Genomic DNA, 17,435 nt, shown 5'->3' with positions numbered 1-17,435 from the left:
TGACTCTCCCACATTGACATCATGACTAACTAATGTGATCTGTCCAGGTATATCTCTACAGATAACTTTCTGCTTCCTAAAGAGTCCCACACCATCCTCTCATTGTCCTTCCTCTAAATATGAAAACTCATTGTCTAACTGTCCCAGTTTTCCATACTGGGTAATCAAATTGTAAGAGGTTTGCTATGAAAACTGTTTATCTTTCCTTTCATATTGCTCTTACTATCGCTGTCAGCTTCCACTACTCTTATCACTTGACACACTGGCTCCACTGCATCCTCTTTCCTACAACTTTTCACACAGAGGGTAATGCGTGTATGGAATGAGCTGCCAGAGGAGGTGGTGGAGGCTGGTACAATTATTACATTTAAAAGGCATCTGTATGGGTACGTGAATAGGAAAGGTTTAGTGGGATATGGACCAAATGCAGGCAAATGGAACTAGATTAATTTATGATGTCTCGTCAGCAGGGACAAGTTGAAGCAAATGGCTTGTTTCCATGCTATATGAGTCTATGACTCTATGATTCAATGATAATGGTACAACATTTAATGTGACATAGCTGTTCATTTAACAGATCAGGAGCATCTAACAGATAAGTCACCTTATTAACCTTCCAAACTGCTTTGTATGGACCACTGAATTTTATTTTCAGTATTTCACCTTGCAAAGGCAACTATACCAACTGTTCATCTTCTGCTTTAAATGATCGAGTTGCTGAATATTTATTGGCCCATTTCTCATCAGTGCTCAAGAAATCTTTGAAAGCTCTTATGCTACCTGACAAGTCCTGAAGGCTTTCTAGACACATGGACCATGTAATTGAATGTTGAGGATTCATCTCTTTGTCTAATATCCATTCTCTGAGCAACTTTAATGGACCCCTAATCTCACGGCCATAAATTAATTTAAATGGACTAAACACAGTAGATTCATTTGGGTAATTAATGGTTGCAAAGAGTAAGGAATCTAATCCTTTGTCCAAAGCCTGTGGGCATTTATGACAAATTTGTACCCAATGCACTTAGATACAGAGTTGGAGTGCCATATTCCTTTTAACACTGGCACTTCAATGTTTTATACCTAAATTGCTGATAATGTCTTGGAAAGCTAGAACAAGCTTAGACAAAGTTAGAGCCTTGATCGGATTGTACCTCAATTAATCATCCATAACAAATATTGAAAACAAAGTTTACTTTTCCACTGCTACCTTAGCTGTAATGGTCCTCAAAGAATTAGCTTCTGGAAATCAGGTTGCTATATCCGTAATGGTAAGGATATAATGGTGTGCAGTAATGGTTCTACACAATCAAATAACACATAAGTAAATGGTTCTTTAAAATTATGTATGATTATAAAAGAATAAGAACTACATGTTGAGGTTTCCCTACCACCTGACCTGTAGAACGCATTTTACTGAACTTGCCCTATGTCTTTGTGAACCTTGGTCATGTATGTTACTGGAGCCAGGATATACAATCCATTCATCCTGTTTACCAACACTTTGGCTTTCATTGAACTGCCTGGAAGGAAAACTAAATCCTTCCCCATCTAAAGAGTTTAAGTAGTCCCCATATTTCTTTGTAAATTTTTGGGCTTGACTGCATCATTTCAAGAAAAAAGGATTATCTTCCCTTTAGGCAAAAACCTTTTGTATCTCTCACCTATCCTATGCATCTGACCTATAATCAGCAGTGTTTTCCTCTGGTCACTTTTTTTGTATTTATAGCTACAATTCGATCAATAGCATTTTTATTTTGAGTTCCCTTTTTGGACTCATTCTTGGCAACTTGAACAATCCCCAGGTTTCCCTTGCAACTTCCAGCATTCTGAACAAATTTGTCTCACTTTGTAATATGGACAACACTTCAGCCTTTGATTTTCACCTCCACCCTCAGTACTTCCCTTTCTGATGTGAGGAAGAGATCTTGGGGCAATCCCAGTGATCCATTCTTTACCTTGGCTATGTGCCTTCCTTTCACCCATGATGATATCGTGAGCATGTTTCTTAAAGATAAACTGCATACTAGCTGTGAGACATAACACAACAGGAACAAGACCCGACAAAGTACTGCCATCAATAACCAATTAACTTTATTTGTCAGTATGATTTGAAGGAAACGTTTGGTCAAGAAACTGGTAAAGCTTCCTGTTCTTTTCTGGGTTCTGCCAAGGGATTGGCACATCTTCCTTAACTACTGGAAGCAGTAATAGCTTAAGGGCTCAGTTGAAAAATGGGATGTCACTATTTAAGTGAATATTCTGTATTAAAAGAATACTGATGGACAAATTCTGACTTTGATAAAACAATTAAAGCAAGCAATTTGAGTGTAGCATTAGTATTGTTTGCAACATGAACAAAGAATGTTGGGCTTGATGGCCACAAGTGACATTACAGAGTATAGCACTGACATGTAGTCATATGTTCACACACCTCATATTCCTCTCCATGTAATGTCACCACACGGATAGTTCCCTTAGTTTGTTCCACTCTCACTACTGGTCTGTTCAGCTTCACACGATCCTTCATTCGCTCAGCTAAGCGCTCACTGATTTGTCCCGAACCACCAATAAATTTCCTTTCCTGAAAAAAAGGAAAGATTGAGCTCAAGATGCTTCACCTTCAAAGTAAATTCAAAGTTAAAGGAGTAGCACAAAATATAAACAAAACAGGTTAAGACATTGTAAGACCCAGCAGGGCGGAGACGCTGACTTATCTACTTTAAACTACTGCACACTGACAAGATCTACAGCTCTTCTTTAAGTGACAATTCGAAAACAGTTTCCTGACCTTCTTGACAAAAGGATCCAGAATTTAATTTTAGATTGTTCTTTTTATGTTATTTTGTTTTTACTCTCTAACTTCATGAAGAATCAATAGTCTAGAAACTACTTTTGGTGGTACTGGTAATCAAACCCTTATTCTGTTTGTACAACATTCCTCTGACCGCTATTTAAGGGAGATGTGAATTAATTTATCTTAAACCATAGAGGTTTGTTTTAATTATTTCTATGAAGGTATCATCAATAGCAATTACAAAACTAATGTTTCACATTGATTTGGATTGATAATGTAGGGTGATTTCACATACCAGAAGGCTAGTGTCAGTGTAAAGTGAATATACTTTGCAATGATGCTGAAAGAGCACCTTAAATCAGGTATGTAAACTTAACTGCTAAAGCAAAATGCAGTTGTCAAGTGAATCCATTTCAACTTGACAATGGAAGAATGGAACAATGGAACAATGGAAGAAACTTATAATTTTAAGCTAAACGCTTATTACAATTCAGTTTTAAAAATGGTGATCAAACACCATAATTACCACTGCAGTATAAAATTTTTGAATGCATCTGACCATTTTTTTTTCGACACTTTTAATTGTTTTAAATGACAGTCTAAACACTAAAGGCTAAATATCAGGGTCTCTAACCTGGCCTCCATTTGTGGTAGAAAATATCCGCCTTGTCCCTCCGCACTGTCTCACATACCACAGAAACCAAAGAGCAGAGACTTCATGAGGGTCTGAAGTTACATTCACATTGACAAAGAGTGTTGCAAATTCTCTCGCCACCCTGCAGTTAAACATATAGAATAAGACTCCTGTTTATACAATAAACCTTCACTGCACTTTACTATTAGCTTGATGCCATATTAAACAGCACCAAAGGATTGGTAGAAATAAAAAAAAGGGAATTAAGGAAAAGACATTCCCTCTCTTATTTCCTTGCTACAGTTTCACCCGTTATTACAACTCCAAACCGAGAGTCCTGACATTTTAGGTTTTTATTTTAATTCACTCATGGGACGGATGTGGGCAATGCCGAACCATCATTTATTGCCCATCCCCAGTTGCCTCTGAGAAGCTGGTGGTGAGCTGCTGCAGTCCATGTGCTGTAGGTAGATCTACATCTCAAGTTTCAATTCTAATTCAGCTTATGTTTTAAAGGAATGTGGACTGATGTCTTTTGCCCTTCTTGAGACTGGATTGGGATACCTAATCTGGCAATAATTTTTCAAAATAGTTTTGAAGAAGTAACTCAAGATTGGTTCCTGGGTGAAAAGGCAAGCTGATGAGGTGATGACCCCAAAACAGGAACAGCTCCACCTTGAGGAACAAGTAAAGGAAGGACTCTGAGACAAACAGTTAGACTGAACTCGATGTATTACAGATGGTTTAAATTGGTTCTTGCCTTACAACAAATGAACTAATTGTTTGGTGAGTCTCTAGAATGTGGTACTTTTTCTCTATTATTAAGGTTTAACATAGAATCAAATTTATCATAACATTAATACATTATATGAAAAACAACGTTAATTCAGTTAAATACATAATGAAATAATTGTTTAGAGTTCATTTAGAAAGACAAAACAGATGGTATGTCAAGAGTGCAGCAAGTAGGAACCTCTCGGTGATGGTAATCCAGGGCAAACATGCCTGCAGTTAACTTTTTGAATGAGGAGTAGCTTTGGTTTAAGAGTTTATGAGCTGGATGCTGAACTGCAGACACAGTGATAGGTCAGGTATGTGGAAAGCTATCTGGATTCTTTGTAGAAATCTCCTGATTTGGTCAGTGGTCAGGCAAAGGAGGATGTGGCAATGAGTGCTGCAGTTAGGTGAACCAAGAGGGTAGGAGTACAGGAGTGTCAGCCTCTGCAACTGTCCAATAGATTTGAGAAATTCTTAGTCAGTTTGGATAAGAGTACGGTCGACAGGATAGATGTACAAATTAACTGTGGCATCGTGCCATACAAGTTGGGAAAGCAACAATGAGTTTATCACTAGGGGAATACACAAACAACCAAGACTCGATGTTGCATAGATTAAAAACATAACAAAACTAAAGGCTCTGTGTCTGAATGCAGATAGAATTCCTAACAAAGTAAACAAATTGATGATGTACAATTGAGGCAAATAAATATAAATTGATCTTATGGAGACGTGGCTACAGGATGATAAAGATTGAGTCCTGAATATGGAAGATATATGACATTTAAGAAGAAAGGGATACTATGTCAATGAGAAGAGGTAGTATTGTTAATTATGATTAGCATTCAAATAATAGTTAGAGATTACCTTAGTTCAGTTGAACAGGTTGTAGGTTTGGATTGGCTAGAGATGAGGAATAGTGGGGGAACGAAGCTACAATTGGGAGTGATCTACAAGCTCCTTAACAGTAACTACAGTGCAGGAGAGTGTACACATCAACAAATATTAGGTGATTGTGATAAAGGGACAATAGTAAGAATGGGTGACTTTAATCTACATATAAACTGGAAAAATCAAGATATTGTCACATCTGTTAGCAGCTTAGGAATCAAGTGTTACTTACCTTGTCCAGCAAAGTTTATCAATTAACTCTTTCATGGTCATGTTATCCAACTCCATTGCACGTTCAGCACTCCATGGTGCATCTGCAGGAATCTAACAGTATTAAATTAATGATCATTCTAAAAGCAGACCTTATGGGGCTTAGTTCAGACACTGTCTTTTCACTTCTGAGATTTGCTTAACGACCCAACCCAGCAGAGAGATGAACAAAGACCTCTACCTCTGCCAACTGGCCTCAAAACTATAGGTTTGTGTGAAATCAAAAGTTAGAAATTAACCTTTTGTAAGGCCAGAGATTTCTGGCAGGGTTGAGATTCGGTTGGCATTGGCTTAAACTCTGCGCAGTTTCAGACGGATTGATGAAGTCCCTGTCTTCTCAGTAGCAGCCACAAGCAACTGACAGAGCTAGGACAAAATTGTATAACCTTTAAATATCTATTTACCCTGAGGATGCATGCAAGTGTTTATAAAAACATCATTTGGAAGCACCATTTTGTCACAACAATTGTAACTGATTGGAAAGATATTGTTCAAACCTGGTTATGGCCATATCTTGGGACCCACAGCAGGTTTTGGGGAATTTTATTCACTCTATACTCAGCAAATTTCCATTACTCTTGGGAGTTATTTAATTTCAATGCAGTCACTGAGTGATGATCTGATGATTGCAGAAGAGGTTTCCAAATGGAAATCACAATTTAAGTGAAACTAAATGTTGAAGAGGAAGATTAGTAGGAGATTGTGATACAAAATAGATGAAGCAGGTAGCACTAGGAAAAAGCCTGATCATCCTAGGATCAATATTTCAATTCATGCTTTTTAAAGTCTTTGAAATGTGGTACAAGAGGTTGGATTTCAATCACAGTACAGCCACCTCTCACTGCAGCACAGAACAGGGCTACCACTATCAGCCTTTTTGCCATATGCTCATTCCAGAAAACCTTAGCAGAATTTCTGATCTAACTTCTATCAATTCAGCAAATTTGCTATGCATTCCTCCATAACACAAGGCGACAATATCTCCATTGCCCAGAATCCACACAGTCTGATAATAAAATACTGTTCAAACACATGGCTCTGGACCATCAAATGTTTCTAAATTGCCAGATACCCTGAGGTTTTCAGAGTTGGTGGTTACATCATTATGCCATTGTGTCCACCAGATGTAAACCCCAGATTTGTATCAACCAGAAAGATTTCAAGCAGCTCCCAGGAGGGTCTTAGTGAATCCAGCAGGTTGATGATCCGCACAGCTTATAGAATGCATTTTCACATCTCACTGAATGCATATCTACAAAAGAGCAAGAATCACAACACCACAGGCAGTAAAAAAGACATTGAATCTTTCCAACACAGAATAATTTGGGTGTCAGTTAATTCAATTGGTTGAATGACTGGTTTGTGACATAGCGTTATACCAACAGTGTAGTTTCAACTCCTACACCAGATAAGGTCATCACAAAAGTCCCTCCTTCTCAACTTCTCCCCTCCCCAAGGAGGGGTGACTCTCAGGTTAAACCATCGCAATTGTCTCTCCCTAATGAGATGGAACTATGGTGCCTTAACTTCACTTACTTTGGGAAAGAAGCAAATTTGTTACCTTCTTTCCCATTTCATCCAATGTTCTCCAGAGGTTGTTGTAATCCAAGTAAGCAATAGGGTTCCACACAGGAGGAAATGGCCCTTTAAATGGGTAAGATTTCCCCTGCAAAAGATGACAGTAAATGCAATAAAAACTTAATTCAATGTGCTAGATCAGTATAAGTACTCAGAGACATCTTGAGTGTGCGTGTATCTAATATTCAGACATCCACAGTACTGCACTGGATGTGTGCATGTTAGTGAAATACAGTACTGTGCTCAGTTACATCCCATTATACTAAAGTTATATGCTACTGTGTTGGAAAGGTAGTTGTTACTCAAAGAAACATTAAAGTATCCAACCATCATATATAGCAGCACTATGTATCTTCATTAAGTAAGTGTTACTGAGCTGGCTATGTACAGTTACACATGGACATGCAGTACTATACAGAATATATTCATTAATCAGAGATTCTCAACACAGCATTGAATATATAATTGTTACTCAAGTTGCATAATATTGCATCAAACAGGCATCTTCTGCATAGGGAGGCAGAATACAACATTGAATAAGTACCTGTTACTTGGAAAACCTCACTACTGAACTGAATACCCATCACTCAGTAACACAGGATCTTTTAGCAACCTGTTCATATTAGCTTTAAACTGTTTCTGATTCATCTACCCACATGCTGTCAAAGTGGAACTTGAGCACTTCTAAAGGCATAAATTTATAACCTAACTAGTTAAACTACATCAATTAATACATAATATAATAATCAAATAAAGACTTTGATTTATTAAGGCTAGTCTAAGTTATGACAGAGCAGGTTGTGTGTCTGGACAGCAGAATGTGGGAGATAGCTTCACATTGAATCTCTCCAGTTCAGAGTCATGAGCTGGAAAGCAAGTTAGAAAGTCACCAACACATAAGGGAGGGGGAGAAATTTCTGAAGAGCTTTTTTCCAGTCATACAACAGATGAAAACACAGGTTCAGGAAAGGGTCAGTGATGCTGATAGAGAGTTACAGGGATCAGAGGTTTAGGAAAAATTGAGTAGGAGGTTCTTCTACTAGATACACTAGATACAATGTAGTCACTATTTGTGAGAGCAAGGAGAAGGGCTACAGGGAGCAAGCTACAATGCACAGTGGCTGAGAAGACAGTCCAAGGCAGGGAATAGAATATAAATTTAGTAGCAACAGGGGGATGATAGCAGAAGAAAAGACAGTAGTCTCAGCAGCCAAGAATGAGAATCTCAAAGGGCATGCTGCCTACTTACTGTTGTCCTGAAATATGTTACAGCAATTGGAGAGGACCTTGGAAAGGGAAGAGTTGGGACTAATGTTATGAGCAGGAATAGGGAGGAGGTCCTTCTGAAAGAGAATTTAGATTTTATATTAAAAGACAGAACCTCAAGAGTTTATTCCCTGGATTCTTCCACAAGTCACACGGAATTTAACATAGGAGCAGACAGATGAGGAGAATTAATAAATGTCTAAAGGACTGGGGTAGGAAAACATTTACAAAAACCATTGAAATCAGCTCTGGGACAAAAATAATTTGTATTAATGGGATGGAGCCTGTACACTTGTAAAAAGGAAAGTGATAAATGCTTTAAGCTAGCAAGACAAGATGCGGGGGGAGTCTACTGGAAAAGTAAGTGCTTAAATGAAAACGCGAAAGATGAACATAGGAAAGAGTTTCATCTTAAATAAGGGAGAACAGTAATAGCATAGAAATAAATAGTTATAGAACATCATTTTAGAAATATGGTTAGACAAAACATAATAGAAATCTTATCATAATAAATTAAATCATATGTACAACAGTATACAGTGTTCATAACGAAACAGGGAGCTGGAGGCAATGACGTTGACAGGAAGGAGATATTGATCACTGAGACACGACTGCAGATACATTACAGCTGGGAATTAAACATTGTGTGTCATAAAATATTTTTAAAAGATAGGAAGGTAAAAATTGGAGATGGAGTATCCATACTTAAGCATATCATAACAGCAGTCAAAAAAGGGACATAACTTTCAGCAAGTCAAAATTATAACCCATAAGCATGCAAGTGAATTGTAATAAAAGGTTAATAACTTTTATAGGTGTGGTCGACAGACAACCTGTGAGACATTGAGGAGGAAGTATGCAGGAAATTTAAGGAATTTAATAAAACAAGAAAAATAATTATGGAGGATTTCAATCACTCTGATATTAATTAGTTAGCATTTAAAAAGAGGTAGGTAAAGGCGATGGGGGAATAGATGTCCATAAGTGTGTCTCAGACTCGTTTTAACCCAAAATGTAAACAACCCCACAAGAAAATATTCCTTATTGGATCTAGTCATGAGGAATGAATCATAGTATTCAAAGTGATGTAAAAGTATGGGAGCATGTACACAGTTGTGATTATGGTTTAATTTCTTGATGATTATGGTGATTTTAAAGATGAGCAAGATCAGTGCAAATGAGAACCAAAGTAAACTGGAATCCTTCAGCCCCCTGTTCTGACATAGAGACAGATAGCTGAACTAAATCAACCTCTCTACCTCTGCATTTGTAATACAGTTAAATTAAAACCTTCAAGATCCTGAAAAATTCTCAATAGTTCCTAACTTGTAAATAAACAATCCCAGGCTCTGCAAATAATCAATTCCAGACACCAATTTGTATTTTAAACAAAGGACTTAACAATTTAATACAGGAAATTTAACAGAGCAAAAATTAAATTACTAAGTAATCTATTTGGTCTCTGTTATAAACCCAAAAAACGTATGTTTTCAGCACCATTCACACAAAAGACAGATAAGCAAACAAACACAGTTAAGGGAATAATAAAATAAAATAAAAGTGGCCAGATTGCTTAAATCATTTTCTTGAGTTGTTGTTCCATAAGCATAGATGAAGCTTTTTTGGTTGATTTTCTGAAGGTGACTCTTGGGGTCACTTTTACAGTTCACTTAGATAAAAGGTAATAATATTTATAACTCTGTTTTCCAATCTCTGAAATTCCATGAGCTGATAAGTGAGGCTGGGAAGGGAGCTTTCAAATCGTCATGCTGTAGCATTAACAGCCAGATTCTTTCTCACTGCAAACACAGTCCAAAATCCAATTCAAGCTCTGACCTCTCCCTGACAGACTGACCATCTCCTTCACAAGGTCTCAAGTTACCCTTCAACAACTGGCATCTACTTGAGCATAAGTTATTTTCCAGATTTGCCAGGACCAATTCCTAGCTTCTGACCTCTTTAATAGCCAACTTTTGCTGTCTGTTTAAACTTAATGCTCTTCTCCAGTGACAAAGCATCTGCAGAGCCATTTGATCAGGTACTGACCTGCAATTAACTTCCAAGTCTGGCCTCACGAATAAGCAAAACCTTGTTTGGTCACAAGCTATTTTCTTCAGTACAAAAGTCATGTTTCGCTCAAACCAAAATCAATAAAAGAATATAATAAAAATAATGGAAAGACAGTGAGGGCTCTAACACTTCTGAAAATTTTGAACCTCATCAAAGTAATTGAAGGAGGACTCTGGCCTATTTCCCAGGAGGAGCCAGGTGAGGTGGGATTGGTGGCTGGAGGCTGTATCTGGAATCAGATTGAATGGTCCCCAACATTTTTAGATTAGATTAGATTAGATTACTTACAATGTGGAAACAGGCCCTTCGGCCCAACAAGTCCACACCGCCCCGCCGAAGCGTAACCCACCCATACCCCTACATCTACATTTACCCCTTACCTAACACTATGGGCAATTTAGCATGGCCAATTCACCTGGCCTGCACATCTTTGGACTGTGGGAGGAAACCGGAGCACCCGGAGGAAACCCACGCAGACACGGGGAGAACATGCAAACTCCACACAGTCAGTCGCCTGAGGCGGGAATTGAACCCGGGTCTCAGGCGCTGTGAGGCAGCAGTGCTAACCACTGTGCCACCGTGCCGCCCATGAGGTAAATGTTAGAATGTTGTTTAAAGGTGAAGGTAAACTGGGAAAGGGAAAGTTTCAGGCTTCCTTAATGATGACAACTTAAATACTATCATTGAGTGTTTAATCAATCTATTTCTACACCAATTCCAATTCTCTGTTCCTTCCCTGGGAAACAGCAAATTCCCAATACGTTAATCAGAGTGGGTACCTGGCAGCTGCAACTCACCAAATACTTGTCTTGGCCATCATGAAACTATTTCTTCACAATAATGTCACCACATCTTCTATGGTGACCATCCTCCTTGATCTTTCATCACATTGCGTTAGTGTACAGGTCATTTACAGGCTATTAGTCTCTGTGTCCTGCACTACTTTTCTTCACGGAGGAAGAGTCAGGCTATCTGTCACAGTGGTGAGCACTGAATAGTCAAAAAGGTGGACATGTTGCTGTGTGGGACTGTGCTGTGTCAAGTTCACAGCTACGGCATTTGCCAGTAGGTTAAATGGTAAACATATGCATGTACTTCAATCAAATGGCCATGTATGAAATGGAAAGGGGAGAAAACTTCAGTGGGGATAAGAGGTGGACTCCAGTCAGTTAGAGTTGTCACTACAGTCAGTCAAGAACTTGGTCCAACTAAAGTCTGGGGATCTGTGTCCCAATCCAAGGATTGGGCCTTGGTTAGTCCTGCAGATCACCTGGAGAAGTGGCATGTTGACTCCAGTTACCATGTTGGAAGTGTAGCTGGCAGGAAGGGAGGATATGGTGGGTAGGAGCTGTTGAGTGGACATGATGTGGAAGAGTTGTAGTTAATGAGACTTGTTGAGAGAAGGGTGCAGTGGCAGAATTAGAGTGAGGTGCCATTTACCAGGACTGAGCATCGAGTTTCTTCATGCACTATGAGCGTCCACTTCACCCAGACTGCGAATTGTGTCCAAACTGATTCTGGAGATGTGGCAGTCTGCAGGAAAATGAAATGCCCTCCTCTGCACCAGCCTGACAGTGAGGCCTCCAGGCCTCTTTCTTTGAAGCAGGGGATGAGCTTTCCTTTCTTCTGAGTCATGTCTCAATGATAGCACAAGCCCCACAGTGTAAGGGGCCATTCCTAATTTGCAACATGGGAAGAGGCATGTAGCAGAGCTGTAAATACAGCACCTGAGATACGGACACTGCAAAGTTGGGAGGGGGTAGTAGGGGTTCCTGGCAGGGACTAGCAATCCTGCCTCTCAGTTGCATGATTTCCCAGAAAAGAAGACCAAAAGTTCAATATCCTAATGGATGAGGTGAAGATCGCCTGAGAAATATCACTCTCAGCCTTGACGGACCAGGTAGTACCCATGTCACTCAGCAAAGCACTTCAACTAAAAATAGGAAATTCTGCCTGTGAACATTTCTTTTCTGTTATGTTAATTTGTAAATTCTAAAAAGTTAAGAAAATGCAAGGAGAGCATTTATTATTTGTGAAATTAATCCTTGATACCATTGGAACATGGGTCAAACAAATGTATGTAGCGGCTGGTACTTGCTCAAACAGGAACAACAGCCTGTTCCAAAGGCAACAGGATACAGACGCTAATCTATCAGAAATTTCAACAATGTTATCATCAGAAATGTCACCATATGTGACATGGCATCAGCATCTTATCAATGGATCCAGTAAGCAGGAAGTTGCAGGCTCCTTGCCAACGCTGTCTTGCCTGGAAACAGGACTCCATAAGTACATAGCAGGGAAACCGTAACTCATATGGGAGAACAATCCCTGTGTTTACTGCTATAACTCCAAATCCTAATTTAGCCACTGTCTCTGGTTTACTCCCTGATTCATCATCAGAAAGGGGCTATCATGTCACTTAGACTAGTTTCATTTCTCTGTTCGAGGTTTTTTATTCATGTTCAGACACAGGAAACATATAAAAATATTTTCATTGATGCCACATTATCATGGGTCATCAAACAGCTGCACACTAACAGGGCCACACTATTCCAGATGTAGTAAATCATATAGAACTCTTCAGTCAGCAATACAATGGAGTCTCAATACCGTTTGGTTCAATTACTCAATCATACAATGACGGGTTCTCACTATTGTTGGACTTATCAGTCAGCCACACAGCGATACACTTTTTGTAGAGTTCAGATGGTCACTCATAGGTTATTGTAGACTTCAGTTAGTTTAAAAACAGTGCTATAAGCTAGGAAACAGGCAAGAAGTAACCAACCATTTTGTCTCTGGTATTAAAAACTGAATGCAAAAAACATATGTGAAAACAGCCAATTACAATTACGTTGCTGTTGAAACTTGTGATACATATTTACTCCAGTCAGGGTGGGAATAAGTGCAATTCTGATGGGAAGAGTACACAAATAATCAAGTCCCAATTCTCCATGAGGCACACCATTGGTATTAATGCCTTGTACCTAATCACCAAAATGGTTAATTATTTTTCTCTCTTTGGTATTATTATCCCAAAATACAAAAGACTTAGACCATGCTTTTTTAATGAGCTCAACATAATCAACTCAGAATAAATACTATCACTGTGATGGGAGGAATGAAATGATAGTCAAGCCCCACTACTCCACCAGTTGTACCATTAGCTTACTGATTCAATTACAAAAATATCCAATAACTTCCCTTTTGTACTACCATCCAGAATAAGAGAAATGCCCACCACTCTTCTTTAAAGATCACAAAACAATCCACTTACTATGAACAATACTTATTCCCTACTTACAAACCCTACTTAACACCAAAACTGTGATCCAACATTAAAATATATCCCCTTAATCCCAAATACAAATATACTCACACAACACAAAAGGTGAGTTTCTGCAGAAATTATGTATTTTTCTTTAAAAGGGCAAAATAGCAAAAGGGTCAAGTGTCAGGAGGCTAAAACTGAAATGTGATGACCTCTTGTGTCTGTTGGATTTCCCGTTGATGAAACCAAGATGTATAAATAGAGAGGCAAGACATGTCACCAGCACTTCACCAGAGACTCTCACTGATGATGTTACCTAGTATGGTGACAAAACATCTGAAAACAAACCTTCCAGCACAGCGAGCTAACTTACATGCTTATTATCAACCTGAGCTACAAATCTTCTCAAAAATCGCTAACATATTAAAGCATTGGTTTCATTTTCAAGAAATTATATGGGAAGAAACCCTCTTCATTCTACAAAATACTGTACATATCACAACTTTCCAGTTTCTTTTTAGTTTGTTTCTAAATATCGAAATGTATTCCCAACGTACAATGAAGCTCATCCCTAAATACAAGTGGCAAAACTGATTAATGTCTAAGCTATAACCCCAAATTAGAACTAGATCCCCTTTTAATTCCATAAAACAAAATACAAAAGATAACGAAGACTTTGTACAGATGATATTTTTAAAATGACAAAAGAAAAATACCCTTATTGACCAATGGTCTGACAAGCAAAAGATAGAATTTGATGAATTCTCATAGTCCACTTCATTTCTTGTTGATAAAATGACTTAGTGACAGAGAATCTTCTAAACAGTGCTTTGGTTTAGATTGCATTGAAATTGGGTCCAAGTGTCTGGATAATGGCCACAGATCAGCTTCTCAGGGTGTACAAGATAGTCAAAATACTGAGATGCGAAAGCTTTATCAATTTTCAAGTTCTTCAGTTGAGAGGTAGGGGGTGCAGTTTGAGGGGACTGGGGGGAGGAGAGTGAGACTTGCACTCTTACTACTGCTTTCAAGCTATTTTCCTTCTAATCCTCCAGGTTTGTGGAACAGAAATTAAATCCAGAAAGAGTTGCTCTGCAATCATTAGCACAGTGGACCCATAGTGTCTTCCAAAGACAGGTTTTCCATCAAATAAGGGAAACAAACTCCACTTCTTATCTCCCTCAAAGCTTTGTTGGGTTGTGTTCCAAAGTTGTTCGACTTTCTGTCAGCAGCAGGTAGATCATAGCCCACATTAAACTATTGAACGCATTACTAAGATAGAACTTGGGTCCCTTCAAACTATTGGCAAAAAACACTTTTAAATTCAAGTAGTGTCCAAACAATTCAATATCTTTCAGTTTTTCACATGGTCCATAAACACAAATATGTATCCCCAACACAAATACTGATATATGGATCAATCCCTTATAATACTGTACAAAACATTGACAATAGATACATGTACAACAGGATTGTGGTATGTAATACCATTCATAGAACAAACTACATAACTATAAAACTGATTCATTCTTCATGAATGGTCTCAAATACTTTAGGGTTCAATCAATTCTCCCACAACTGATTGCATAACTATGAAAAGTTGGTCAGTCTTTAATCAATGGAGCCACATTTTTAAAATCCAATACTCCATACTTTTAAAATAGAATATATGAACTAATGAATTATGAGCAAGAGTAGCCATTGGCCCCTCAAGCCTGCTGTGCCACCCAATAAGAACATTGTTGATTGTAAAGATGGTATCCTTTAATTTTTTTCTGTAGTTTTGACTGGAGACTGAAAAGAGAAAAGGACTGCTTTCAAAACTCATAATTCTGAAAGGGGAATAAGCTACCAATGGTTTTATTAAATGCTGCTTATACTGTTGCTTGTTCAAGCATTGGAGGCAGTTTACTGCAGATGACAGATACCATAAGACCATAATCCTCAACACTGGTGCCTTACAAGACGGGGGGTTCTCAGCCCCTTACTATACTCCTTATACACTCATGATTGTGTGGTCAAGTTCAGTTCTAACTCCATTTTTAAATTTGCTGATGACACCACAAGTAGTGGCTTGGCTTTCAGACAATGACAAGACACAGTACGGGAAAGAGGTAGAGAGCTTAGTGGTGTGGCATAAAGACAATAATCTCTCCCTCAATATCAGCAAAACAAAGGACTTCAGGAAGTGGAGTGGAGGCCACGTCCCTGTCAGTATCAATGGTGCTGAGGTGGTCAAGAGCTTCAAGTTCCTAGGAGTAAATATCGCCAATGATCTATCCCGGTCCATCCACGTCGAAGCTACAATCAAGAAAGCACACGAATACCTCTATTTTCTCAGAAGGCCAAAGAAATTCAACATGTCCACATGGATTCTTACCAATTTTTATTGATGCGCCACAGAAAGCATCCTATTCAGATGTATTACAGCTTGGTATGGCGACTGCCCAGGACTGCAAGACATTACAGAGAGTTGTGAATGCAGCCCAGTCCATCTCAAATACCAGCTTTCCTTCCATTGGCTCCATCTACACTTCTCACTGCTTTGAGAAAGCAGCCAACACAATCAAAGACCTTTCCCACCCCAGTTACATTCTCTTCCACCCTCTTCCATTAGACAGAGGATGCAAAAGTTTGAAAACATGTAACAACAGATTTAAGAACAGCTTCTTACCTGTTGTTATCAGATTGATGAATGGACCTCTCAAAATTTAGAATTGATGTTTCTCTGCACCTTCTTGTTTGCTGTAACACTATATTCTACATTTTGTTCTATTACCCTGGTATACTTACGTAAGGTATGATTTGTCTGTATAGCACACAAAACAATACTTCTCAAAGTATTTCAGTACATGTGACAGTAATAAATCAAATCAAATGAGACCATAGGAGGAATGTAGATTAGGCAATTCAGCCCATCAAGACTGCTACACCATTCAATCACAGTTGATATGTTTCACAATGCCATTCTCCTGTCTTTCTGCCCATAAAGCTTGATCCCTGCTCTAATTAGGCCTATCTATCTCTGACTTAAAGACAGATTTGTCTCCACAGCATTCTGCAGCAGAGAGTCCTACTCTCTGACTGAGGAAATTCCTCCTCATCTCAGTTCCAAAGGGTCATGCCTTTACTTTGAAGCTGTTCCCTTGAGTCCTAAGTGTCTTCTACTAGTGGAAGCATTTTCTCCACATCCACTGTATTCAAGACTCTCAGTATTCTGTAAGGTTCAACGAGATCCCCCCTCATTATTCTAAACTCCATCAAGTAAAGACCCTCAGCCACTCCTCATATGACAAATTCTTCATCCCTGGGATCATTCTTGTAAAGCTCTTCTCAACCCCCTCCAAGGCCAGCACATCGTTCCTGAGACATAGGGCCTAATATTTCAAATGTGTTGTGATGGAAGCCTTGTACAGCCCCAACAGTACATCCCTCCTCTGGTATTCTAGCCCTCTTGAAATGAATGCTAAAATTGTATTTGTCGCCCTAACGGCCAACTGAACCTGTATGTTAACCTACATATTTGTTGAAAAGTGTGGTGCTGGAAAAGTGCAGCAGGCCAGGCAGCATCCGAGGAGCAGGAGATGTCAAAGACATTCTGCCTGCCATAAACAATGTGATTGGCTCCCAGGCAGCAGAACGGTTGTGGGTGTGAACAAGATAGCCAAAAGCCTTTGGAGGCTGGGTAGGAAGGTAGTGTCTTTCTCTTTGTGGCTAAAGTACTTAAAACCCGAAGAAAACTAGTTTATTTGCCCTCACCAATTCCTGGTCAACAGTGTTTCAAAGATTCAAACCCTCTGAGAGAAAATGTTTCACCACATCTCTACCATAAAATAAGTCCTCTTATTTTAAAATTGTGTCCCTTAGTTCCAGTCTAT

The 17,435-nt window shown here is 38.8% G+C and overlaps 1 protein-coding gene across 1 annotated transcript in view; it reads right to left on the bottom strand.

Moving 5' to 3' along the window:
• LOC140495821 (amine oxidase [flavin-containing]-like) overlaps positions 1-17,435 on the bottom strand; it is a 72,852-nt gene that overhangs the window by 33,886 nt on the left and 21,531 nt on the right. Inside the window, exons 4-7 of the mRNA XM_072594969.1 lie at positions 6,931-7,035; positions 5,332-5,423; positions 3,432-3,573; positions 2,435-2,584 (exon numbers count right to left, since the gene is read on the bottom strand). Of these exons, the coding sequence (XP_072451070.1) occupies positions 2,435-2,584; positions 3,432-3,573; positions 5,332-5,423; positions 6,931-7,035 (489 nt within the window). The remainder of the gene's footprint in view (positions 1-2,434; positions 2,585-3,431; positions 3,574-5,331; positions 5,424-6,930; positions 7,036-17,435) is intronic.

The sequence above is a fragment of the Chiloscyllium punctatum genome, chromosome 25 (genome assembly GCF_047496795.1).
Source record: "Chiloscyllium punctatum isolate Juve2018m chromosome 25, sChiPun1.3, whole genome shotgun sequence".
NCBI lineage: Eukaryota > Metazoa > Chordata > Chondrichthyes > Orectolobiformes > Hemiscylliidae > Chiloscyllium > Chiloscyllium punctatum.
This window is presented reverse-complemented; position numbering and strand designations above follow the sequence as displayed.